Source organism: Populus alba, chromosome 17, assembly GCF_005239225.2.
Source record: "Populus alba chromosome 17, ASM523922v2, whole genome shotgun sequence".
Classification (NCBI taxonomy): Eukaryota; Viridiplantae; Streptophyta; class Magnoliopsida; order Malpighiales; family Salicaceae; genus Populus; species Populus alba.
Genome location: NC_133300.1, coordinates 15,975,536 through 16,002,328, shown reverse-complemented (window position 1 = coordinate 16,002,328; position 26,793 = coordinate 15,975,536). Strand labels below are relative to the sequence as shown.

At 30.5% G+C, this 26,793-nt stretch overlaps 1 protein-coding gene and 1 pseudogene across 1 annotated transcript; both read right to left on the bottom strand.

Moving 5' to 3' along the window:
• Window positions 1-430: 430 nt before the first annotated feature.
• LOC118036128 (TMV resistance protein N-like) lies at window positions 431-4,771 on the bottom strand (annotated as a pseudogene).
• A 12,924-nt stretch (window positions 4,772-17,695) lies between these two features.
• On the bottom strand, window positions 17,696-25,568 carry LOC118036124 (TMV resistance protein N-like). The gene is given in 7 exon segments (XM_073405835.1): window positions 17,696-18,301; window positions 19,654-19,801; window positions 19,804-20,557; window positions 20,643-21,680; window positions 21,783-22,058; window positions 22,156-23,245; window positions 24,827-25,568. Coding segments are annotated over 7 exon segments (4,236 nt in total). The 5' UTR covers window positions 25,357-25,568; the 3' UTR covers window positions 17,696-17,901.
• Window positions 25,569-26,793: the final 1,225 nt, after the last annotated feature.

The following is a 26,793-nucleotide window of genomic DNA, read 5'->3' as shown; positions in this document are numbered from 1 at the left end:
TTCCAACCGACAAGTCCAACCAATTTTTTCTTTCCTTCATTTATAATTACATGTTTATTAATTAAAAAACTATGCAACAAAAATTTAATTATGAGATTGAGTAAAATAAAAATAAAAAACACAGTATACATAATTATACGGGTGTTCAAAAAAACCAATCAACTAATTAAATGGAAAAAATCGAGAAAAAATTAAACCCGGCAAAAACCGAACCGATAGAAAAAACCGAATAAACCGATTAAAAAATAAAAAAAAAACCACCAAGTCCGGTTCAGTTCCAGTTTAAAAAAGCTTAAACCGATTGAATCATACCAAATCAAACCGATTAAAAAAAGTTTTAAAAAAATCATTTCTAACCCTAAATCACTTTTTCCCTTTTCAGCTGCCAACCCCTCCAACCTCCCCCTTTTTCCTTTCCCAGAACCCTAAATTACTTTTTCCCTTTACAGCCGCCATCCCTTCCTTTCCCTTTCTCCTTTCCCAGCCTTTCCCTTTCCAGTTTCCACAATCTAGATGCCAGGGAACCATTATTTAAGAAATCCTGCCTTTGATAATTATATAGTATAACTTATACTAGTTCCATCCTTATACTTATAGGCGAGGAGTATTAATTGAAACATAAATTTAAAAAATATTTTTTTAAAAAATATATAGAAAGGAAGAATTAATTATTACCTTTTCGATACAGATGAAATCTCAACTTTATTGAGAATATCCATCCATCTTTGTACCTTCTCCTCGTTTTTCCTAAAATTTTCTTCATTCCTATCAAAGACAATTGTGTAACTCTCTGTTTGATCATCTATCTTTGATTCTTCGACATCATAAGAAACTGGAAACATAGTATCCAATCTCATCTCATCAATGAATCCAAAAATCTTGACAAGTTCGTTAAAACACCAAGGTAAAGAAGCACAATCTCTTGCAAATATAATAATTGATAGCCCTGATTCTTCAATGGCCTCAAAGAGTCTTGATCTAATTGCCATTACTTTCTCTGGTTCCTTCCCGACTGAGATAATGACTCTCCGAGCTAGATTTGACTTTAAATAGGTGATAGCATTACTCGTGTCTGCGGCTCTGATGCCAAGGAAAACACTAGCCATCTAATGATGGTAAGATGAAGAAAAAGCTAAAGAAGCTTTATATGAAGAAGTTGTTTCAAAACTTGTAACAATAAAATGGGCAGATGGTTGGGATGTACTATACAAAGAAGATAACAAACAAACACCACAATTCTTCACCTTTACTCGTCGCTCGTCGGAATGAAATGACAACTCAATGTTGCTAAAGGATTCATGCTTCCATTCTTTAAGCTCTTTAAGGTAATCAAAAGATAGATAGAATAGCCAAACATGATCTGACAGAACTTGGATAGAATTACAACTAATACTTATCGGCGAACGATAATTCTCTCTTCCATTGGCTTTGAAATGACAAGAAAGAGAAGGACTTTCACCATTTGCACTGAATGCAACACAAGCAACAAACCCCATGCTCCAACTAGGCACTTGCGCACTAATTGAAGATCCCTTACATTGATGGTTAAACCAGCCTGGAATTTCATTTCCTGAAACAGCGATACCAAATCCAGGTCTTGGATTAGACAAACCCTGTACCATGAAGAACCAAAATGTTAGATAGATAGAGGGAGAGGGAGAGAGATACAAAGAGGTTGAGGTATGATTAAGAGAAGAACTTGAGGTATCTTTTAAGCATGGTCAACCCCATGTTGTCTTGGCCATTATGCTCGTACAATTCCCCGCAGTTAAGACATATGAACTCTGATCTTTTGGAACTGCTTAGCTTTATCGGATCTGGAATTTCTTTTAGGCGTATAACCATTTAAATTTAATGTTTGAACTTTTGATGGAACCTCAGGCAATGATTCAAGCATCCTACAATCCTCCAAGACAAGCATTTCAAGTCTAGAAAGCTGATTTATGCTTTCAGGTAGGCTAATAAAGTTATTCTGGCTCATATCTAAAGACTTCAATGAAGATAAGCAGCCAATATCTTCAGGAAGTGCCCCTTCTTTTAGATTGCAAGCGCATAAATCCAATACTTCTAAAGAACACAGACCCAACAAAGAAGGCAACCTGTGATCCGTGGGATTCACAACTATTCTTTTGCATCCATCAAAAGATAATACTTTAAGATTCTTTAAAAGAAAAATGGATGCTGGCGGTTATCTTATTGAAGTTCCACTTCCATCAAATTCCTCCAAACTTTCAACTTTCCCCAAATTCTCTGGTATATATTTAAGTTTAGAGCAACCAGACAGATCAAGTTCTTTAAGGGATTTCAAACAACCTATGCTACTTGGAATGCTTTCAAGGTTCTTGCAGCTGTTCATGCTTAATAGACCTAAGCCAATCAAATGATGCATCGATGAAGATAGTTTTGTAATACCAGTCCCATCCAATCGAAGCACCATCAAACAATTCATGTTTCCTACTATATCTGGAAACTTCTCAAGTTTTGAGCAGCCATCAAGAATACAAACTTTAAGTGATCTCATTTCTAGATTGTTCGGGAGAATCCTAATGCTTTTGCAGTCCATAAGACTCACATATTAAAGCTTCTTGTGATGTGCAAGTGATGGATGGCCCTCAGACAAACTTGTACAACCTTCAAGAATAAGACTTTCGAGATTCGGAATTCCAGTAAAATCTGGAGTCTTGATCAGGTTTAGTGAGTTGCTGAGATTGATGATTTTCAAATTAACTGCACTCTGCAATCAGTCAGGGGAGAAGAAATATGGACACTACTATCATACATATATAGGAAAACGATAAAAAAAAAAATACAAAGGCTCTTAAATTAGTTGATCTCACCTTATACCCATACCATAATTGCTCAAAACTAATGTTAGCCATGTGAAGTTCAACTAGCTGATCCACCTACAAACCAACTGGCAATGATTTTGAAGGGTAAGAATGCCATTCAAGAAATCGTAGCTTATTGGAAAGATCTTGAGGTCCTTCAGAAAGCTGCACGTTGTTGATTTTGAGCAATCTTAGTCTGCTCATTTTAGAGAAGGCTTCCATGTTCCATTGTGATTCTTTTATTTCAGGCATGTCTAGGAAAATGGCTTCTATTTTTTCTTTTCCCTGTCAACCAAAAGGGGAATACAAGTAAAAAACAAATACAAAGTAGAGATGAAGCGTAAATTAAAATAAACTTCATGAAATCTTATCAGCTCCTCACTGTGTTGTCCATCAGTGCAAGGCAGACATCCTCGTATGTCCACAATCTACTGCGCCTTCCAGGCTCTTCAGGGGATTCACAACGAACAATTTCCTTACCCATTATCTGTAATAAATTATGCATCCAGATTTGATCCTGAGAGACACTTATGAGTGATTTCTCAATAAGAACTTGTGTTCCAATATGTGCATGGAATCCACAGCTGTCAAGTATCCTTATTATTCGATCTCTTTTAAATCCCTTAAGGAAACAAGCAATGTCTAAAAATATTTTCTTCTCTAATTCATAGAGGCCATCAAAACTAATGCGAAGCACATCAATAATTTCACGATCAGGAATATCATTTAGTCTATTAATTGCACTTCCCCATTCAAGGATACTTCTTCCATGCATAAACGAACCTATAACTTCAAGAGCCAGTGGAAGGCCATTAGCATAGCCCACAACTTGCTTGGATAGTTCCACGAAATCTTCAGCAGGTTGGTCATTTTTGAAAGCTTTTTGGCTAAACAACGTAAGAGCATCATCATCATTCAATTTCTCAGCCTCATAAATTCTAGCAACACCATTTCTAGTCAACACTTGTTTATCTCTGCTTGTTATGATAATTCTGCTCCCTGGACCAAACCATTTACTCTCCGCAGCCAGGGATTCTAGTTGTTTATGGTCATCTACATCATCAAAAACAACAAGAATCTTTCTACATTGTAACCTCCACTTTATCATTTCAATTCCTCTAGAAGAATCACATATATTAGCACGTTCCATTAAGATTTCAGAAAGAAGTTGTTCCTGCAAACGACGTGGTCCATCTTTCTTAGAAAAAACTTCTCTGACATTTGCTAAGAAGCAGCTGCCTTTAAATTGCCAACGAAAGCTATCATATACTACCCTTGCAACAGTCGTCTTACCTATGCCACCCATCCCACAAATCCCTATGAAGATTGCTTTGCTAACTTCTTCACCTATAAAACCATTTAATATCTCTAGACGAGAATCTATTCCCACTAATGTTTTGCTGACTGGCATAATGACGCTTAGTTTGTAGGATATGTATTCAACAATTATATTAATTGATTCCGATTTTTTCTTGCATAGGAGGGTGCAAAACATTAATCATGCTGTGTGCAAATCAAATCAGATAGTGATAATGGGAAAATAAAGATGTAGCTCGAAAATGTATGGCTGTTAGCCAGAAATTAATACATCAATCTTTGAGAAAGATAGGGCTTTGACAATAGATAGCTTCAATAACAAAGAGAAAAGGAAAGAATAAACTAAAGAAGGAATTAAGATTGTATTAATGCTAAGAATGGTCCGTACAATATCTATGTTATTGCCTATAGAATCACACAGTTACTAAAGAAGCATGCATATAAGAACAAAAACTCTTCATTAAGTTTGGCTTTGACATACCAAAAGGAAAATGGAGTTCTATCATATTTTTTAGCAACCACTAAGTTATTTTTATAATTATTTTTTAACAAAAATTTCAATTATCTTGCATAGTAAACTTTTAAAAAACAACTTTAAATTTATTAATTTTCGAGTTTTTTCCTATATGCTACCTAAAAAACATTTCTTAGACTAACATAGTTTAAGTGGATGCCCAAATCCAATCCACGCACCTTGAGATGCATAAATATCACACATGTTAATATTATTCTTTTTTTTTTTTTGCAAATTAATGGATGAAATAATCATAATAATAAAACTAAAGTTAACTAAATATACAAATTGAGAAACCAGATGAATAAATGGGCCAATAAATAAAGAAAAGGTAGATTTTTTTGACATGTAAGACTTGCATGTCTCAAGTTGCATAAGTGAGAACTTTACGGGTCTGTTTGCGATCATGATAGGAATTATGATTCAAAGTGTTTTTTGTTTAGAAATACATCAAAATAATATTTTTTTTATTATTTTTAAAAAATTATTTTTGATATCAGCATATCAAAACGATATGAAAATATATATAAAAAATAATTTTAAAAAAATTCAAAATTTAAAAAAAACACGGCAAACCACATTCCCAAACGGACTCTACAACTCGTGAAACAATGCTAGTTTGGAAAGTTTTTTTTACCCGCCTATACTAGTTTGAAATTGTTTTTACATTAATTTTATGTTTTTTAACAAAAAGGCACCTATCAAAATTTAATTCCAAATTAAAAAGAAAAACATAAAAATAAAAATATTCACAATATATATATATATATATATATATATATTTCTCTTTTATTTATAAATAGTTGGAATTTTTTAATTAATTCATGATGGAAAATATTTTTATTTTATTTTGAAAAGTTAAAACCAATATATTCAAAAAATTTAGTCAATTTTTTATTTCTTATGATGAATATGTTGTCATTTCTTCACAAATTTTAGTCATTTCTTAGCCCATCAACTCCTTAAGTTAAAACCAGTATTTCACGAATCTAGAAGAAACAAACCGTGTGGTAAGTGTTGGCTAAAGAGGCACAAGATCTAGCCAAGCCCAATGACGTCGAATTTTTTTCCGGTTCCTTGAGGTCAAGAACTCGTACTGGTAAGTTTACACTTTACACTGTAAAGAAGATGGAGTTTCGGTGGAGAAAAAGCAAAAAGAGAAATGAAAGGGATATCGAATGCGCATTGGGTAGCAGAGGCACCTTCCAGTCAAGAGCCACACACATCACAATTGAAAAGTATTTTTTAATGAATTTTTAAACTAATAACTATAAAACTCTTATATTAAATTTAAAAATTCCCATTGATTTTTTTTTTTAAAAATAAACTTAGCCACCACCATATGAACTGGAACTAATTAACGAAAAACAAAAAAAAAAATCATATTAAATTGAGTTTAGAATCTCCAACTTCAATATTTTTATCACAAACAGCCCAACTTTAATTCCTCCCCGATCCAAACACCAATTCTTCTCCTATTACCAATATCTCATCTCAAACCTTTTACTAAGGGCTAGGGTGCTTAAAAATATAATAGTTGTTATTTTTTAAAAGTAATTTTTTAATGTATTAAAATAATTTTATTATTATTATTTTTAAATAATTTTGATATAAATATATCAAAATCATTTAAAAATATAAAAAAATTAAATTTCCAAACGGGTCTGAAACCGCTTTCCCAAATCATCATACACATCACATATCATAAATAAAGCGAAGCATTATTTATGTTTGATAAACTTTGAAATAAATAAAAAAAATAATAAAGAATGATTATTACATATTTATTTTAATTGTGCTCATCGTTCTTTCATAAAATAGAAATTATTGATTATCATATCAATTCTTCTTATTTTGTTTATGGTTCAACGTAAAATCAAAACATATATCATAAGAAAAAATTGATAATTTTAGTGGCTCTGCTAAAAACAACATAAAACAATCCAAACATAATCAAAACAAACAAATAAAATATATCTAATTAATTAGAAAAAATCATTATAACAAGAATTCAAAAAACAATTGATAGAATTAGCAAATCTGAGAAAAAAAGGACAAAAAATAGTAGAATTATAAAAAAATTCTCATCAAATTATTAACAAACATCTCAAAACAAAAAAAAAATAGATTTTAAATTTAAGTTATCTTATTTTGTTTGATAAAAGATAAATTAATTGGTGGCTCTGCTTCAATCTTTTTTGTAGAAAAATTTTTGCTCATAATTTGTGTTTTTATTTTTATTTTTGATCGGCTGCAAGATTTATATTAGGGTAAATGAGTAGTTCTGTTTTTTATTTTACAAAATAATATTTTTATATATATTTTCTTTCCATGGAGGTCAAGAATAAATTCAAAGAAAATGAAAAGTAAAATCACACTTAATTTAAGGCCCACCTCTTTTAAATAAAAGATATAACCCTTTCTCCTACTTGATTACCCAGTAAAAAAAATATATGAATTGCAGGGGCCCGCCCCCCGTGAAACAGAAGGGATTATTCTTGAGGTGCCTACACTACTTTTATAGAAAGACCTTATTGAAATAATCAAATTCTTTAAAACTTATATCCTTATGCACCTTTCAATTTTCCATAGATTTATAAGTTTCCGGTTAAAAACTGGTAAGGAATTTGATACACAAGATCATGCAATTTAGTATTGCCGCCGCCATAGCTTTCAATAACACTTCTCTTCCTACTAGTGATGTCATTTTTTGCTTTCAAGATTGGAGTTTTTTTGCATTTCTATCAATACAAAAACCTTAATTCTTGATCGCCCTCACCTTGTCAGAAACCTTAACCAATGAACTAGCCCCTCTGTCATCGTTGCAACAACTCCGCTCCTTCACACCAACCCAAATAGCCATATCAAACCACCACAACATCCACAACTCATACCAGCAGCCCCAACAACCACTCTACAATGACCTCTTTCCCTCTCGTCAACAACTCAATAATTATAGGTTTGTTGTTGGTAGGCTTTTTCTTTTTATTGCTCCCCCAAAAATTGCATATTGGTTTTTTTTTTGTTTTTTGTATTTTTATTTTGGTCCTTCTTCTTTTGATTTTTTATTTTCATCATTAAACCTTCAATACAAGTTTTATTTCTTTTTTAATTTAGTCTTTCAATTCTAATTTATAATATATTATACTTTTTAATTTGGTCTTTATTTTTTTTATTTCTAGTTTTTTTTAGTTGACCCTTTTAGGAAGAGTTTTTTTTTCAATTTCACCCTTCAATCCAAGTTTATTTTATTTTATTGTTTTTATTGGTCCTCAATTTATATTTTTGTTTCCTTTTGCCCTTTTGTATAAGTGTTATTTCTTTTCAATTTAGTCCTTCGATTTTGAATTTTCACATATTCCTTTTTTTATTTGGTCTATATTCTTTGGATTTTTTTTCCCTTTAACTCTTTTATAAAAGTTTTATTGGCTTTTAATCTCACCATTCAATCCAAGTTTATGATATGTTATTTTTTTAAATTTTATTCTTATTATTTTTTTTTATTTTTGTTTTTTATTCAAATTATTTTTCTTTTCAGTTAAACCCTTCAATTGAAAAAAATTTAGTTACACTTTAATTTATTTTTTATTTTAATTTTTATTCTTATTTTTTTTATTACTATTTTTTAATTTTAAATATATTAGTGCTTGTATAACAAAACTGAATTCAACCTCTAGGATAATGTAGCCACCATAGCTTGAACACCAAATGCAAACTCATAAAAATGGTTCTCCGTCCAATAATGAAAATTCTTAACGCCGCTATCCATTAATGAATCCCAGCCACTCATCTCCCGACACTTTCTACCCATAATTAAGATAGCATAGACGAAGACTCCAAGAGAAAATCCAATATTTCTTCTACCGAATGTTCCTCACAATTGCAGTACCATCAATTACCTGCCTCAACTTTAATTTCCGAGGCCGAACGTGTCCACAAAAACTCACAAGGAGGAAGAGAACCAACCATCAGCAGCATCACCCTCTTCGCGACCTTTATCACAAGGAGGAATAAATTTTGATTTTTGTCTTTCTGCACAACCTTTTTATTACTGCATGATTACATAAAAAATATACATTCATGGCATAATTATAAAACCATTAATTATTTTTTTAAATAATTTTTTTTATGACTCTCATAACTTTTTTTTCTTCAAAAAATAAACATTCTGATAAATAAATAAATAAATAAATTTTTAAAAATCACAATAATAGGATAAAGAAGATTTAATTGAGAATATGTTTTTTTTTTTATGGTTATTTCAAATCTTTGGGGTCTATTGGATATTTAGTATGCTTTTAATATTGTGGACCTGTGGTACAGAGTTCTTTTTTATAGTGATTTTTTTTTAAATGCATAAAAATTATCTTTTTAGATTTTTTTATAAAACATGTCAAAAAACACTCAAAAAAATATTAATTTGATATTTTTATAAAACAAACATATTTTTAAAATGTATTCAAACATAAGGTGGAAACACAGTATCAAACAAAAACATATTTTTGGTTGACAATTAATTAAAAAAAAAGGACACTAGGAAATTATTTTATGTTGATAGAACTTAAATTGTTAATTTTTTTTTGGCTACATGAAATCATATATTTTGAACCATATTTAACACTTAGTTTCTAGATTTATTCTTTGATTTGCATTTTCACATTTTTTTGTTGTATATAATTCTGATTGCTTTGATTAAAAACATGCGTCAACTTAAAAAAAAGTTGACAGTGCTCACACTTTTTTTTTCCATTGAAAAGTAACTTTTAATCCGATATCTACAACAAGAAGTAGAAAAGGAACACGTTATTTATTGGAAGAACATGTGGTGCTATGTTTTCTCGAGAATGCTTCGATAGTCAGAAAATCAAGTAACTTTTAATAGCTTTGTTTTAAATATTTATATAATTTTGTTGGTCTAGTAGGATCGAAAAGACTCTTTAATGTATAAATTATTGTTGTTTAAAACAAAATATTTAGTGTAAAAGTTGGAAAATAGCTTTGTTTTAAATATTTATATTATTTTTCCACATAAAATATATTAATTAACAAAAAGGTAAAACATGAGTGAAATCACTATACCAAGTAACAATTCTAGGTTTCGTCTTTAGTTTGTAGGAAAGTTATTAATTTGTTTTTTAAGGCTGTTTTGGTTTTTTTAACAGGAATAAAAAAGAGATGAGATGGAAGGATAGACTAGGAAGAGAAGTGTAGAATTGTGGTTCCTAAAAGAAGACAAAGAAAAAAAAGAAAGAAAAAAAAAAGATGGAGTGATGATGATATGATGGTTCCAGCAGTGCTTGCACTATAAGTTTCTATTGTTTGGTTTTCGTTTCTCCAAAGCCCTGGATTTTCTTACGGATCTTTTTCTTACACTGTAAAGAAGATGGAGTTTCGGTGGAGAAAAAGCAAAAAGAGAAACGAAAGGGAGCAGAGGCACCTTCCTGTCAAGAGCAGGGGTTGGCCCCACACATCACAATTGAGGTTTGCAGGCTTCTTTCTTCTTCTTGTTCTGTTTTTAAAGAGAAAAACAAATGCCAACTGTATATATACTTTCTCCTTGCATTTGGTTTTTTTCTACATAGAGATGTAAAAATAGTATTTTAGTAGAAAGCTATTCAAATAGCTATGCTCCAATGACTTTAAAATTATAATTTGGATGACAAAATTTAACAATGAAAGGCATAATAAAATATAATCTATAATAAATATCATATTAATAGCTCAGTTTTAAATATTTTATATAATTTTGTTGGTCTAGTAGGATCGAAAAGACCCTTCAATGTATAAATTATAATTGTTTAAAACAATACATTTAGTCTAAAAGTTAGAAAATAGCTTTGTTTTAAATATTTATATTATTTTTTTTCACATAAAATATATTAATTAACAAAAAGCTAAAATATATAGCGAAATCACTGTAACTGCTAAAACACTGGAGGTTTTGTTTTTGGTTTGTTGGAAAGTAAGGTTGTTTTTTAGGGCTGTTTTGGTCTTTTTAACAGGGATAAAGGAGAGGTGATGATGATTTTTGACTCAAGAAAAAGAAGGAGATGAGGAAAGACGAGCTTGGATTCAATATTGCGTGTTGTTCCCAGTTTCTGATTGGTCAGGGTTGCGCACTTTGATTTACAGTTGGTTAGAAAAAAAAAAAAAAAAGGTTCATCTCCATGGCATGCAGGGCGTTGTTTGTATTTTGTAATGCTTCCTATTTTTTTTTAATTTTATTTTATCAATTTCCAACTGATTTGGATGAACACGCTATGTATATATGGATTGTGTTTCTCTTGCTATTTTAGTTAATGAAAGCAAATACAGACCCTTGATAATTTGCTTTGCTGAATCAGCTCTTTTTTTCTTTTTCATTTTTAGCTATGAACATGAACATGTTTTTGATGAAATCTAATATTTAAATAGGTATTTTATAATATATATATATATATATATATATATATATATATATTATAAAAAAAGATATTCTGAAATTATATATATAATAGAAAATAAAGATTGTGAAACTCTATTTTGAATGTTTTATGTGTATTTACAGCCTATGAGTTTTGTTCTTCTATGAAAAGACTTTGATGGAATTTAATAAATAATAAATATCTCTTACATTTATATTAATATTTGATGAAAATATGATGAGTTTTTGGAGGACTTTTATATACCTAAAAGGTGTAGATAAAATTAAAATTTAGAATATTAAATGTAACTAATGGTCATAAAGACTGTGTCATTCCCATAAGTTAGATCTAAGGAAAGATCATCATTTTCTTGGGCAGGGGCGGGGGTAGGATTATTTATTAGGGGTGGCAAAAAATAATATAACAAGATATAATATTTATTTTAATTTATTATATATAAGTTGTAAAAAAACCCAACATGATTTAGTTTTATTCAAATAACTTATTACAAACATATAATGTAAAAGGTTTGGAGCAATACCAAATTAAGTCAAAGCAATGAAGTTAATTTTATCTTCATGATGTATCCATCACTTTAATGTTGTTAATCTTTATACTTATCAAATATAAATATACAAAGTATATAAGAAACATTAGCTAAAGCGAAGCATTATTTTATGTTTGATAAACTTTGAAATAAAGTACAAAATAATAAAGAATGATTCTTACATATTATTTTAATTGTATTCATTGTTCTTTCATAGAATATAAATCATTGATTATAATATAAATTTTTAATCTTTCAGCAATTTTTTTTACTATATAGACAATTAAATAATTTGCAAGAAAATCATCCTTCATCCGATTACGAAGTCTTGTTTTAACAATTTTCATCGCTGAGAAAGCTCATTCAGTAGTTGCTATCGAAAGAGTTAAAATAAACTGAATCAACCTATCAACTACTGGATAAATATTTTTGCTTTTTTTTTCAAAAAAAAAAATCAATTCTTCTTATTTTGTTCATGGTTCAACATAAAATCAAAACATATATTTTGAGAAAAAATTAATAATTTTGGTGGCTCTTCTAAAAACAAAAAAATAATCCAAGCATAATCAAAACAAACCAATAAAATATATCTAATTAATCAAAAGAAAATCATTATCAAGAATTCAAAAAATAATTGTTAAAACTAGTGGATCTTAAAAAAAAAAAAAAAACAAAAATAATAAAATTATATATATATAACCTCATTAAATTCTCAATAAACATCTCAATAAAAATAAAAATATATTTTAAATTTAAGTTATCAATACCCAATTATCTTGTTTTGTTTAATAAAAAATGAACTAATTGATACTTTACTTCAATCTTTCCACAAAAAAATTTTTATTTGTGATTTTGTATTGATCGGATGCACTATATAAATTTATATTAGGGCTGGAGGGAGAGAAAATGCAACAAAAACACATTGATAGCTTTATGTTTTTTGCTCTTTCCACGTAGGCATATAGGTAGCATAAAATCAAGGCAAAGTGAAAGGAATTCAAAAGTAAAACAAAGGATAGCAAATTTATTTACTGTACGCAGGACCCATCTCATTAAATAAAATTACAGCTCCTCACATTTAATAAACAAATAAAAACAATATATATCTTGCAGGGCCCGGGCCCCTGCTTGCCACCCCCTCATTCCGCCCCTGTTCTTGGGCATGCTCAAAAATGAAAAGTCATTCAACACTGCCAGGTCTAAAATGTCCGGGACTTGACACAGATTTGGCTAGCACCAGACTTGACATGTTTTCATTGGAGTATGTTTATATTCCTAAAAATTTCAACTTATATATCTTTCTTGAATTTTTATAAAAATATACAAATAAAATCTTACTTCATCACTTTCAAACTCTTTTTGGATGTTCATTGTTCTCCTTGGATCCACACCTTCTGTGATTGATGTATGAATATAGCATCCTCTTTTGTTTCTCTATCGTGAATAGTAACATGGAAATAGTCGAACACAAGATGCCTTTTAGATGTTCAAAATTTGACTATAGCATTCGTTTTTTTTGGTCTTTTTATATATTTAGCTCTCCATCTCAATTTACACATCATTTTTAATTTTTTACCATCAACAATATTCATGGTGTGCTTGCATGCTTTGTTTTGAATTTTGATCATGAGTGATGAATTATTTGCTTTAATGAGATCTAACTGCTCTCCATGTAACTAAAAAAAGAAAAAGAAATCCATGACCTCTATTGCTTTTTTTCCCCTTTTTTAACTAGAGGGAAAAAGTTTGAAATTTTTTGCTTTTTCTTCTTTTTAGATATTCAAACATATAAAGATTTGATATTTGAGGTTTTGTTCTTTTTAGATATTCTTTTTATTCACACAAAAGAGTAAAAAGCCATATTGTCGCACAGAAACATGGTCTCATCATACCACTGGTCCGCCACCACCAAACTACAAGTTTTCAACAGGTTGCACGGTCTCGGAGAAAAAAAGCTGTGGACCAGGAACAATAATTTTCCAAAAAATAGATCCAGAAAAAACCAAAAACCAATTCAAAACAAACTGGTCGAGTTTTGTCAAAATCAGGAAACCAAATACCTTGATAAAGTCTGCAAAAAAGCAAAGGGATAATTTGATATTATCAGTAAAGATAATCAAAGAAAAAAAAGATCAAAGCATGAAAAATTATTGTTCATGGTCCACAGCTTTTTCTTTCAGTTTTTCATGATTTAGTCTTCACTTTACATCAATATTATATTCTAACATTTATTTTTGTATATAATTCTTGATATCACATGCATCAATTCTTCTATTAACAATAAAAAAATATTTCTTCAACCTAAACAAAAGTTAACAGTGCTCGCATATTTTTGCAAGAACATGTCGTGCTATGGTTTCTTCGATGGTCAGAAAATCAAGGGCCACCATCCATGGGCATCCAAACACCTTTTGCACTGTAAAGAAGATGGAGTTTCGGTGGAGAAAAAGTGAAAAGAGAAATGAAAGCGCACTGGGCGGCAGAGGCACCTTCCTGTCAAGAGCAGGGGTTGGGCCACACACATCACAATTTTAAAATTTTAAAATTGAAACTGAACCGGAGAATTTTAAAACTGTAACTGAATTGGATTGAATTTTTATTTTTTTTATTTAGTTTATTTTCGTCATTTGGTTTTTCTAGTTGATTTTTGTTTTAGTTTAATTAATTTTTCAGTTTTCTTGAATATCCCTAATGCTTATTATACTGAAATATGATACCTGAAACATTTCCGCTTTCTTTATAAAGGTTATAAAGCGCATAACAATCCTGCACATTTGTGCATCCTTGAGTTCTTTTTTATTCAAATTATATTCTTTTGATCAGTATTACTAGTTAAGCACAATCACATTAAATAATAAATAATCATCATTTTCATGTAGTATTAAGTATACCTTATTTGCAGAAACAATTCTAATGGGAATTGGCCGAGAATTTTCTTTGAGAGTCTATTCTCCTCTATTTTGTTCTACATTCTTTTCTTTTCAATGTTTTTTTTCTTACTTGTCTATTAATACTATTAATACTGTAATGTGGGATTAATACTGTGAATATAAAATATATACACTAAAAGCTTCAAGCATATAACAGACATAATTGCAAGGGTGAAGAGTGGTGAATTAGAATCATAACCTTTAACGCTTATTGTCAAGATGTAACTTTTATCTTTTTTTCTTATATTACTTTATTAATATAAATAATATTACCCAAATCCATTTTTCTTCAACAATATTCTCCTCCGTCATCTATTGTCTCCCTCGTCTTCTTTCCTATTCTACATCAATAGAAAAACTGACTAGTTCAAACACAAATATGAAAAATTGCAGCCTAAGTGGAGAATTGAGTCATTCGCCCATCTGTTAGATACTGTTAGAAAATAACTAGGGGAGGAGGCAAGAAGAAAAGCACGGTGATAATAGAACTCTTTCATACCATATACCGTATTATAATTATAATTATATCTAAAAAAAAAAACCTAAAAGAGCTCATGAAAACACTATATAACTACTCTACTTTTATTATTTTACTGTGAATTCAAATAGTATTTTTTTGTTTTTATCGCAGGCTTTCTCACATGTTTTTTTTAACTCTCATCTCTTTTGTTTTTCTGAACTTATGTTGCTTGAAAAGAGTTGTTGGATGCCCACCACGTTTATTTTTTAAACTTTGTGTACTCTCTCTCTCTTGACCTTTTTTTTTTGGTTTTTTTTTTTTAAAAATAGAAATTGATATATTAAAAGATTAACCAGAAGATAGATAAAAATAAAATATACAAAAAGAATAAAAAAAACAGAAAAAGAAAAAAAATTACAAAAACATAAAGCAGACGAAAAAAATAATAATAAAGAAAACAAACCAACAGAAACATAACAGAATGAACAAATACATCAAGTCTTAGCCCTTTCACATAAGGGAATGTGAGTTAGGGAAACACTCGGTGTTTTTCTTAAAATACACGTTTTTTTTAACTCTCATCAAGCCTTTGAGGACTAATGGGTCACATTGAATAACACCATATTTTTTTGCGCCCTTCCTGTTTAAGAAAATGCCATTGTGCATCAGTTAGGAGAATTGAGCTCATCGAGTCCTAATGGGAAATTTACAACCAAAAGCATGTTAATTTATGGTTAGATTTTTCAATAATCACTGCTCACTGAACAAATCTCAATTTTTCATTCAAAGAATGAGCGAATATTTTTAGACCTGACTTAACAACATAATATATCTATTGTTCCACTTTTTACGAGCTAATTTCTTGACACATGAGATGTAATAAACACACAAACAACAATTCAAAATCACATAATACACTCTTTTAGGTTCTTGTTCTCATTGTTATACATTTGTTTTTCATGTGTGGTTGTTAACTTAGTTATCAGAGAGTTGAGTTCTCTGTCCCATGAAAAACTTGTTTTGTAGGAATTCATGAACCACAAGCCTAACCCAACTTAAAAATTTTCAAAATTCATTACACCAGTCATGTAAAAATGGAACTCTCGTAATTAAGGCCGCTATTTTATTATGTAAAAATTCACAAGGAGGAAGAGAACCAACCATCAGCGGAGAACCAACCGGGTTTTCCCATAAAATCTTCATGGGTTGATACTTCGCCAATTGCTCGAAAACTCAGTCGTGGACCTGTGTTATTAAGCGAATGGAACTTGAGTTTCTCAAAAAAGATGGGTTCTTTAGAGGCTCCTAAAAAGCTGTAAGTTCTTGGAAATGAAGGGAAATTGAGGGCTTTGATTGGGATTTCAAAGTGGCTTGTTTTGCGACGTTTCTCCACATAACTGTGGATGGTTTAGAGATAGAATTGTGGGTTTCTTATCAAAAGTAATCAAAGGATCAAAATTTTTGGTAGAAAATATATGGGAGTTGGTCCTCTAATTAAAGGAAATGAAAAAAGAAGAAGAAATGGAATTGAAATGATTGAGAGATGAATTGAAATGCGCGGGTAATGCAACTTGAGAAAAGAAATGAGTTCATAGAGAGGGTATGTATGGTACTGGTATTAGCGTACCGGCCGCCCTAAACCCTGCATAAACCTTCTTTGGGGTTTTTGGCTAAATCGTCTTGTTTTGTTTCTCTCTTTTCACTACTTGTGTTGCCATGGATCTAGGACTAGAAGGGGCATTTGTATGATCTCAAAAGTTTCCAAGAGCTTGGGGGTTATAAATTGCAAGTCGTGGGTGGATTCTTATGATAAAGTTGGGCCAATTTTTCAATAACAAAGAAAAATAATTTTGGCATATAATTTTATTAATCTTTATTGTTTGTAATTTGCAGAGCATAATTAGGAATGTAGAATTAAATTTTATTATTTTTTCTCAAACCAGTTACAAACGAAGCAAGTCCAATTTTGGAGTAAGTGATTATATATATTAATATTTATGTGTTTATATAGTTGTGAATATAAAGCTATTAATAATAAAAATTGTTGGTGCATCTAAGAGAAAAGTATAGAAGTTTATCAATTTGTCAGGCTTATAAAAAAATTGTTACTAAATTAATTTTTATTAAATTATTGAATTGAATTAATTCTTTGACAGTTAGAAGAAATTAGTTTTAAAACGTAGTTATTGTATATAAATTTTAATCAAAAATTAAATTGATGAGTTAAGATTTTATTGAAAAATAGTTTTTTGCATGAATATTAATTATAACATAAAATATTAAAATACTTAAAATTAATTATAGATAAATAAAAAATAATTTCAAAGAATTATGAATGAAATTGATGTAAAAAAAATTCATATTGATAAGAAATTATTGGTTTTATCTTTTAGAAATATATATTATTTTTAATTTAAATCTAACACATACACCAAAACCAGAGTTAAAAAAATAGATTGTTAAAAAAACCTTCTCAATCCAATAGCTTAACCTGATAGATAAGGTCATCTTTAAGTAAAAGCACTTTAAACTTAAAACTTGTACATATTTATATTATCTTGTGTTTTAATGCTTATCAAATAAATAGAAATAATAAAATTTAAACTTATGATCGTATACCATATCAAAAAACCAATTCAATCCAATAAAATCTTAAAATATAATTTATATTATTTTCTAATATAGCCGACCAATCCAAAATAATGGTAGAAATTTTCTAAGGATAGGTTTTCCGCAATGTAAAAGTTTCAGAGCTTGTTTAATATGGAAACAATCCTTCCATCCGCAAACATGGGATTATCCTAAATTTAAGAAGAAAATCCATACAAAGTAAAATGTGAATCTAATTCCCCAAACCAAAACCATGAGCAAAAACTACTGAAGATCTTCAAGCTAAAGAAACTATAAGAGGAGTAGCTGTAGCAGCCGTATCAGTTGTTCCTGCTTCAGCACCATCTGCTCCAGCTTCTGCTGATGCAGCTTCACCTGCTCCAGCTCCTTCTGTAGTCGCTGCAGCTGCAGCTCCTGCCGCTGCACGAACATCTGCAGCCGCCGCAGGAGCGCCAGCAGCCACGGCCGGAGCACCTGCCCCCGCTGCACGAGCACCTGCCCCCGCCGCCGGCGCACCTGCAGCCGACACTGCTCCCACTTCCACTGCTCCTGCTCCTGCTTGAGCAGCTCCTCCTCCTGCTTGAGCAGCTCCTCCTCCTGCTCGAGCACCTCCTTCTCCTGCTCCTCTTGCTGCTCGAGCAGCTGCTCCTCCTGCTTGAGTAACTGCTGCGGTAGCTCAGGTATAGTGAAACTGTACATGGAATCGATGTTACATGTTTTGTTGGGTGTTAAAAAAAACAATTAATAAAATATTTATAGATATATTTTTTCAACATGTTTTTGTATTTAAAAATTCTAAGTGAAAAAAAAAATTATACATAAATATAATCAAATAAATTAAGAATTATGTGTGTTAATAAATTAAAAAAAAACAGCTATAAACTATAACTAAAAATAAAAGTGAAAAAATTGATAAACAAGTGTAAATTAAAATATTTAATTTCAAAAGACGAGATATTTACGTGATTGTATTTATTAAATTTATTAATTAAAACAAGTTTTTTATTCAATCACACGATAATAAAAATAGACATACACATCAAATTGATTGAATAAAATAAAATAAAATATGTAAGGCTGCACTTATTAGAAATATTATTTGAAAATAAAAAAATTTATTTTCAAGAATAAAGTTTATTTGTACAAAATGTAAAAAAAATTATAAATGAATCAGAAAAACTTTCTCAAAAATTAAATGCATAACTAAAAAATGAATCATCATTTCAAACAGGATCTCTAAACAACATAAAAAAAGGAGAAGGGATGTTAATCTAAATATAAAATAAATAAAAACATATAAAATGGAAAAAAAAAGGAAAAAAAAAAAAGCAAAGGTCATTCGTTGTTGGGACTACTAAGCGAGTCCAATTGCCGCATTTTGTTAAGGCCCTTGCTCAATACATTTTTTTTTTAGTTGCAAAATGTTTGCGAAAAAAAAAAGATGACGGTCTTTTACAGACCATACATTTTTTACTCTTACAAAAAAGTTGTGCATGCATGTTTTTTCAATGCAAATTTATACATAAAGAAATTTAAATTGAAAATTTAAAAGCTCAAAGCTTATACATACATGTAATCAAATAAATTGATAACTATATGAATTAATAATAAAAAATATATATTAACAATAACTAAAAATAAAATTTTAACAAATTCAAATGTGTTAATAAACGGAACATTTAACTAGTTATATTTTTGAATTTATTTATTAAAATTAATTTTTTTATTCAATCAAATGATATTAAAAAAAACACAAACGTATTAAATTGATTAAATAAAATAAAAATCAAAAACATATTATGCAAGGTTGCTATATATATTATGATATCTGAAAATAATTTTTTTTATACAAAAAGATAAAAAAAAATTATAGATGAATTATAATAAGTTTTTTTAAAATTAAATATGAACAACACCATAAAAAATAATATCTATCCAAAAATAAATAAATAAATAATAATTACAGATGAGGAATATTAATTGAAACATAAATTTACAAAATATTTTTAAAAAAATATATAAAAAGGAAGAATTAATTATTACCTTTTCGATACAGATGAAATCTCAACTTTATTGAGAATATCTATCCATCTTTGTACCTTCTCCTCGTTTTCCCTGAAATTTTTTTCATTCTTATCAAAGACAATTGTGTAACTCTCTGTTTGATCATCCATCTTTGATTCTTCGACATGGTATCTGATTTCATCTCATCCATGAATCCAAAAATCTTGACAAGTTTGTTAAAGCACCAAGGTAAAGAAGAACAATCTCTTGCAAATATAATAATTGACAACCCTGATTCTTCAACGACCTCAAAGAGTCTTGATCTAATTGCCATTACTTTCTCTGGTTCCTTCCTGAATGGGATAATAACTCTCCGAGCTAGATCTGACTTTAAATAGGTGTCTGCGGCTCTGATGCCAGGGAAAACACTAGCCATCCAATGATGGTAAGATGAAGAAAAAGCTAAAGAAGCTTTATATGAAGAAGCTGTTTCAAAACTTGTAACAATAAAATGGGCAGATGGTTGGGATGTACTATACAAAGAAGATAACAAACAAACACCACAATTCTTCACCTTTACTCGTCGCTCGTCGGAATGAAATGACAACTCAATGTTGCTAAAGGATTCATGCTTCCATTCTTTAAGCTCTTTAAGGTAATCAAAAGATAGATAGAATAGCCAAACATGATCTGACAGAACTTGGATAGAATTACAACTAATACTTATCGGTGAACGATAATTCTCTCTTCCATTGGCTTTGAAATGACAAGAAAGAGAAGGACTTTCACCATTTGCATTGAATGCAACATACGCAACAAACCCCATGCTCCAACTAGGCACTTGCACACTAATTGAAGATCCCTTACTTTGATGGTTAAACCAGCCTGGAATTTTATTTCCTGGAACAACGATACCAAATCCAGGTCTTGGATTAGACAAACCCTGTACCATGAATAACCAAAATGTTAGATAGATAGAGGGAGAGGGAGAGAGATACAAAGAGGTTGAGGTATGATTAAGAGAAGACCTTGAGGTATCTTTCAAGCATGGTCAACCCCATGTTGTCTTGGCCATTATGCTCGTACAATTCCCAGCAGTTAAGACATATGAACTCTGATCTTTTGGAACTGCTTAGCTTTATCGGATCTGGAATTTCTTTTAGGCGTATACAACCATTCAAATTTAATGTTTGAACTTTTGATGGAACCTCAGGCAATGATTCAAGCATCCTACAATCCTCCAAGACAAGCATTTCAAGTCTAGAAAGATGATTTATGCTTTCAGGCAGGCTAATAAAGTTATTCTGGCTCAGATCTAAAGACTTCAATGAAGATAAGAAGCCAATATCTTCAGGAAGTGCCCCTTCTCTTAGATTGCAAGCGCATAAATCCAATACTTCTAAAGAACACAGACCCAACAAAGAAGGCAACCTGTGATCCGTGGGATTCACAGCTATTCTTTTGCATCCATCAAAAGATAATACTTTAAGATTCTTTAAAAGAAAAATGGATGCTGACGGTTGTTTTATTGAAGTTCCACTTCCATCAAACTCCTCCAAACTTTCAACTTTCCCCAAATTCTCTGGTATATATTTAAGTTTAGAGCAACCAGATATATCAAGTTTTTTAAGGGATTTCAAACAACCTATGCTACTTGGAATGCTTTCAAGGTTCTTGCAGTTGTTCATGCTTAATAGACCTAAGCCAATCAAATGATGTATCGATGAAGATAGTTTTGTAATACCAGTCCCATCCAATCGAAGCACCATCAAACAGTTCATGTTTCCTACTATATCTGGAAACTTCTCAAGTTTTGAGCAGCCATCAAGAATGCAAACTTTAAGTGATCCCATTTCTAGATTGTTCGAGAGAATCCTAATGCTTTTGCAGTCCATAAGACTCACATATTGAAGCTTCTTGTGATGTGCAAGCGATGGATGGACCTCAGACAAACTTGTACAACCTTCAAGAATAAGACTTTCGAGATTCGGAATTCCAGTAAAATCTGGAGTCTTGATCAGGTTTAGTGAGTTGCTGAGATTGATGGTTTTCAAATTAACTGCACTCTGCAATCAGTCAGGGCAGAAGAAATATGGACACTACTATCATACATATATAGGAAAACGATAAAAAAAATATACAAAGGCTCTTAAATTAGTTGATCTCACCTTATACCCATACCATAATTGCTCAAAACTAATTTTAGCCATGTGAAGTTCAACTAGCTGATCCACCTGTAAACCAACTGGCAATGATTTTGAAGGGTAAGAATGCCATTCAAGAAATCGTAGCTTATTGGAAAGATCTTCAGGTCCTTCAGAAAGTTGCACGTTGTTGATTTTGAGCAATCTTAGTCTGCTCATTTTAGAGAAGGCTTCCATGTTCCATTGTGATTCTTTTATTTCAGGCATGTCTAGGAAAATGGCTTCTATTTTTTCTTTTCCCTATCAACCAAAAGGGGAATACAAGTAACAAACAAATACAAAGTAGAGATGGAGTGTAAATTAAAATAAACTTTATGAAATCTTATCAAGTACTCACTGTGTTGTCCATCAATGCAAGGCAGACATCCTCGTATGTCCACAATCTACTGCGCCTTCCAGGCTCTTCAGGGGATTCACAACGAACAATTTCCTTACCCATTATCTGTAATAAATTATGCATCCAGATTTGATCCCGAGAGACACTTATGAGTGATTTCTCAATAAGAACTTGTAATCCAATATGTGCATGGAATCCACAGCTGTCAAGTATCCTTATTATTCGATCTCTTTTAAATCCCTTAAGGAAACAAGCAATGTCTAAAAATATTTTCTTCTCTAATTCATGGAGGCCATCAAAACTAATGCGAAGCACATCAATAATTTCACGGTCAGGAATATCATTTAGTCTATTAATCGCACTTCCCCATTCAAGGATACTTCTTCCATGCATAAACGAACCTATAACTTCAAGAGCCAGTGGAAGGCCATTAGCATAGCCCACAACTTGCTTGGATAGTTCCACGAAATCTTCAGCAGGTTGGTCATTTTTGAAAGCTTTCTGGCTAAACAACGTAAGAGCATCATCATCATTCAATTTCTTAGCCTCATAAATTCTAGCAACACCATTTCTAGTCAACACTTGTTTATCTCTGCTTGTTATGATAATTCTGCTCCCTGAACCAAACCATTTACTCTCCGCAGCCAGGGATTCTAGTTGTTTATGGTCATCTACATCATCAAGAACAACAAGAATCTTTTTACATTGTAACCTCCGCTTTATCATTTCAATTCCTCTAGAAGAATCACATATATTAGCATGTTCCATTAAGATTTCAGAAAGAAGTTGTTCCTGCAAACGACGTGGTCCATCTTTCTCAGAAAAAACTTCTCTGACATTTGCTAAGAAGCAGCTGCCTTTAAATTGCCAACGAAAGCTATCATATACTACCCTTGCAACAGTCGTCTTACCTATGCCACCCATTCCACAAATCCCTATGAAGATTGCTTCGCTAACTTCTTCACTTATAAAACCATTTAATATCTCTAGACGAGAATCTATTCCCACTAATGTTTTGCTAACTGGCATAGTGACTCTTAGTTTGTAGGATATGTATTCAACAATTATATTAATTGATTCCGATTCTTTCCTGCATAGGAGGGTGCAAAACATTAATCATGCTGTGTGCAAATCAAATCAGATAGTGATAATGGAAAAATAAAGATGTAGCTCAAAAATGTATGGCTGTTAGCCGGAAATTAATACATCAATCTTTGAGAAAGATAGGGCTTTGACAATAGATAGCTTCAATAACAAAGAGACAAGGAAAGAATAAACTAAAGAAGGAACTAAGATTGTATTAATGCTAAAAATGGTCCGTACAATATCTATGTTATTGCCTATAGAATCACACAGTTACTAAAGAAGCATGCATATAAGAACAAAAACTGTTCATTAAGTTTGGCTTTGGCAAACTAAAAGGAAAATGGAGTTCTATCATCTTTTTTATCAACCACTAAGTTATTTTTATAATTATTTTTAACAAAAATTTCAATTATCTTGCATAGTAAACTTTTAAAAAACAACTTTAAATTTATTGATTTTCAAGTTTTTTTCCATATGCTACCCAAAAAACATTTCCTAGACTAACATAGTTTAAGTGGATGCCCAAATCCAATCCACGCACCTTGAGATGCACAAATATCACATATGTTAATATTATTCTTTTTTTTTGCAAATTAATGGATGAAATAATCGTAATAATAGAACTAAAGTTAACTAAATATACAAATTGAGAAACTAGATGAATAAATTTGCCAATAAAAAAACAAAGGTAGATTTTTTTGACATGTAAGACCTGCATGTCTCAAGTTGCATAAGTGAGATCTTTACGGGTCTATTTGCGATCATTATAGGAATTATGATTCAAAGTGTTTTTTGTTTAGAAATATATTAAAATAATATTTTTTTTTATTATTTAAAAAAAATTATTTTTGATATCAGCATATCAAAACGATCTGAAAATATAAAAAACAAAGCAATTTAAAAAAAATTCAAAATTTAAAAAAACACGGCAAACCACGTTCCTAAACGGACTCTATAACTCGTGAAACAATGCTAGTTAGGAAAGTTTTTTTACCCACCTATACTAGTTAGAAATTGTTTTTACATTAATTTTATATTTTTTTAACAAAAAGGCACCAATCAAAATTTAATTCCAAATTAAAAAGAAAAACATAAAAAATAAAAATATTCACAATATATATATATATATATATTTCTCTTTTATTTATAAATAGTTGGAATTTTTTAATTAATTCATGATGGAAAATATTTTTATTTTATTTTGAAAAGTTAAAACCAATATATTCAAAAAATTTAGTCAATTTTTTATTTCTTATGATGAATATGTTGTCATTTCTTCACAAATTTTATTTTTTTAAGCTAACTTTTTATTTGTTCATGCTAGATTTGTTTTTCAACATTTTTATACATTTTCTTTTTTTTAATATTTATTTTATTTTCAAAATATAAAGAAAAACCTAAGAATAGAAAGAAGTTTTATATAAAGATTAGAAATGCTTGATCACATCAATTCAAAAATATCATAAAAAAATAAAAATAAAAAAACATGCATATGAAAAAAATACACATTTACTATCATGCTTGTTCATCAATGAAACAATACAGGGCAGATTTGAGAATAAGAATAAGTAGATAGACGATTTACCTATTCCGGACGTCCCAGCCAGATAGATTGGCCACCGTAGAGAGACAATCTCTCCAGTTCCGGACCTTCTCCAAGTTTTCCTTGAAATTTTGTTCATGCTCACCGAAGGCTTCCTCATATTTCCGTTTCCGCTCGGTTACCTCTGAGGGATCCACATCATAAAACTCTGAGGGATCCACATCATAAAAAACTGGCAGAACAGTTTGCCCCATCTCTTTCATGCACTGAACAATCTTGACAAGTTCATCCAAGCACCATGGTGAAGATGCGTAATTTCTTGAAAATATAATGACAGAAAACCTTGATTCTTCGATGGCCTTCCAGAGAGCAGGTTCGATGGGCTTTCCTCTCTTGAGCTCCGTATCATCCATGTACACATCGATGCCTCTCTGTTTCAGATTAGAATATAGATGACTAGTAAAGGTGTTCCGGGTGTCTTTGCCTCTAAAACTAAGGAACACGTCATACATATATAGTGGAGGGGGAGAAGATGAAGATGAGGTTATTCCTTGCACGCTGCTGGAAGCCATGAAAATCCCTATAGCGATAAACTAGTACCGATCCCTTCTGGCCTCAACTAGCTCGCTTGGTTCAGCAATTGCTTTCCACGCGTGTAAGGCCTGCTCCTGTGGTCAAACATGAAACAGAAGGTAAGATCAAGAAATTTGGCAATTAAATCTACCAATTAGTAATTTCAAGCTGGAACATGTACAACTCTACTTAGAAATCAGAAAACACCAAATTTCAACGAGTATTTCACGAATCTAGACGAAACAAACCGTGTGGTAAGTGTTGGCTAAAGAGGCACAAGATCTAGCCCAGCCCAATGACGTCGAATTTTTTTTCCGGTTCCTTGAGGTCAAGAACTCGTACTGGTAAGTTTACACTGTAAAGAAGATGGAGTTTCGGTGGAGAAAAAGTAAAAAGAGAAATGAAAGGGATATCGAACGCGCATTGGGCAGCAGAGGCACCTTCCTGTCAAGAGCAGGGGTTGGGCCACACATCACAATTGAGTTGATTCATATGTTTAAAATAAACATTTTTGGACTTCTTTTGTCTCTTTCCCTTTGTTGCCTTCCTCTCCCTTATATAATTCTGCACAAGAGCAACTCCAATAAAACATGCTAGTTTTAAAAGTTGAAAATTAAATTGATAAAATGGATGTAAATAGAGTTTTTTTTAATGTGTAATTTCAACGGTAAAAAGGTATTTAGAAGAGCTAATTATATTTTAATATATTTTATATTAATATAATTATATAACTAGTTTTAATTATTTTTTATATAATACAATCATGTTATTAATTATACAATTAATATGAGTAATTTATCAAATTAATGAAGTAATATCAAAGTTAAAAGATATAATTTGAAGTTTAAATTTTAAACTTTTAAAATCAAAATTTATTTATATAAATATTTTTAATTTTCAGTTTTATATAATACTATCAAATTTTTTGGGCTTTGAGATGTGCAGGCTTTTTTTTTTCTCTTGTTCTGTTTTTAAAGAGACAAACAAATGCTAATTATAGATAAAAATATGTTGGCTAACGAGTATATATACTTTCCTTTTGGTTTTGGCTTTTCTACGGAGATATGTAAAAATAGAATTTTAGTAAAAGAAAATGTATTTTAACTATTCAAATAACTATGCTCCAATGACTTCAAATTATAAACTGGATGACAAAATTTAACAATGAAAGGGCATAATAAAATATAATCCATAATAAATATCATATTAATAGCTTTGTTTCAAATATTTATATAATTTTGTTGGTCTAGTAGTTTCGAAAAGACCCTTTAATGTATAAATTATTGTTGTTTAAAACAATATATTTAGTCTAAAAGTTAGAAAATAGCTTTGTTTTTAAATATTTATATTATTTTTTTCACATAAAATATATTAATTAACAAAAAACTAAAACATGCAGTGAAATTACTGTAATTAGTACAACACTGTAAATTTTG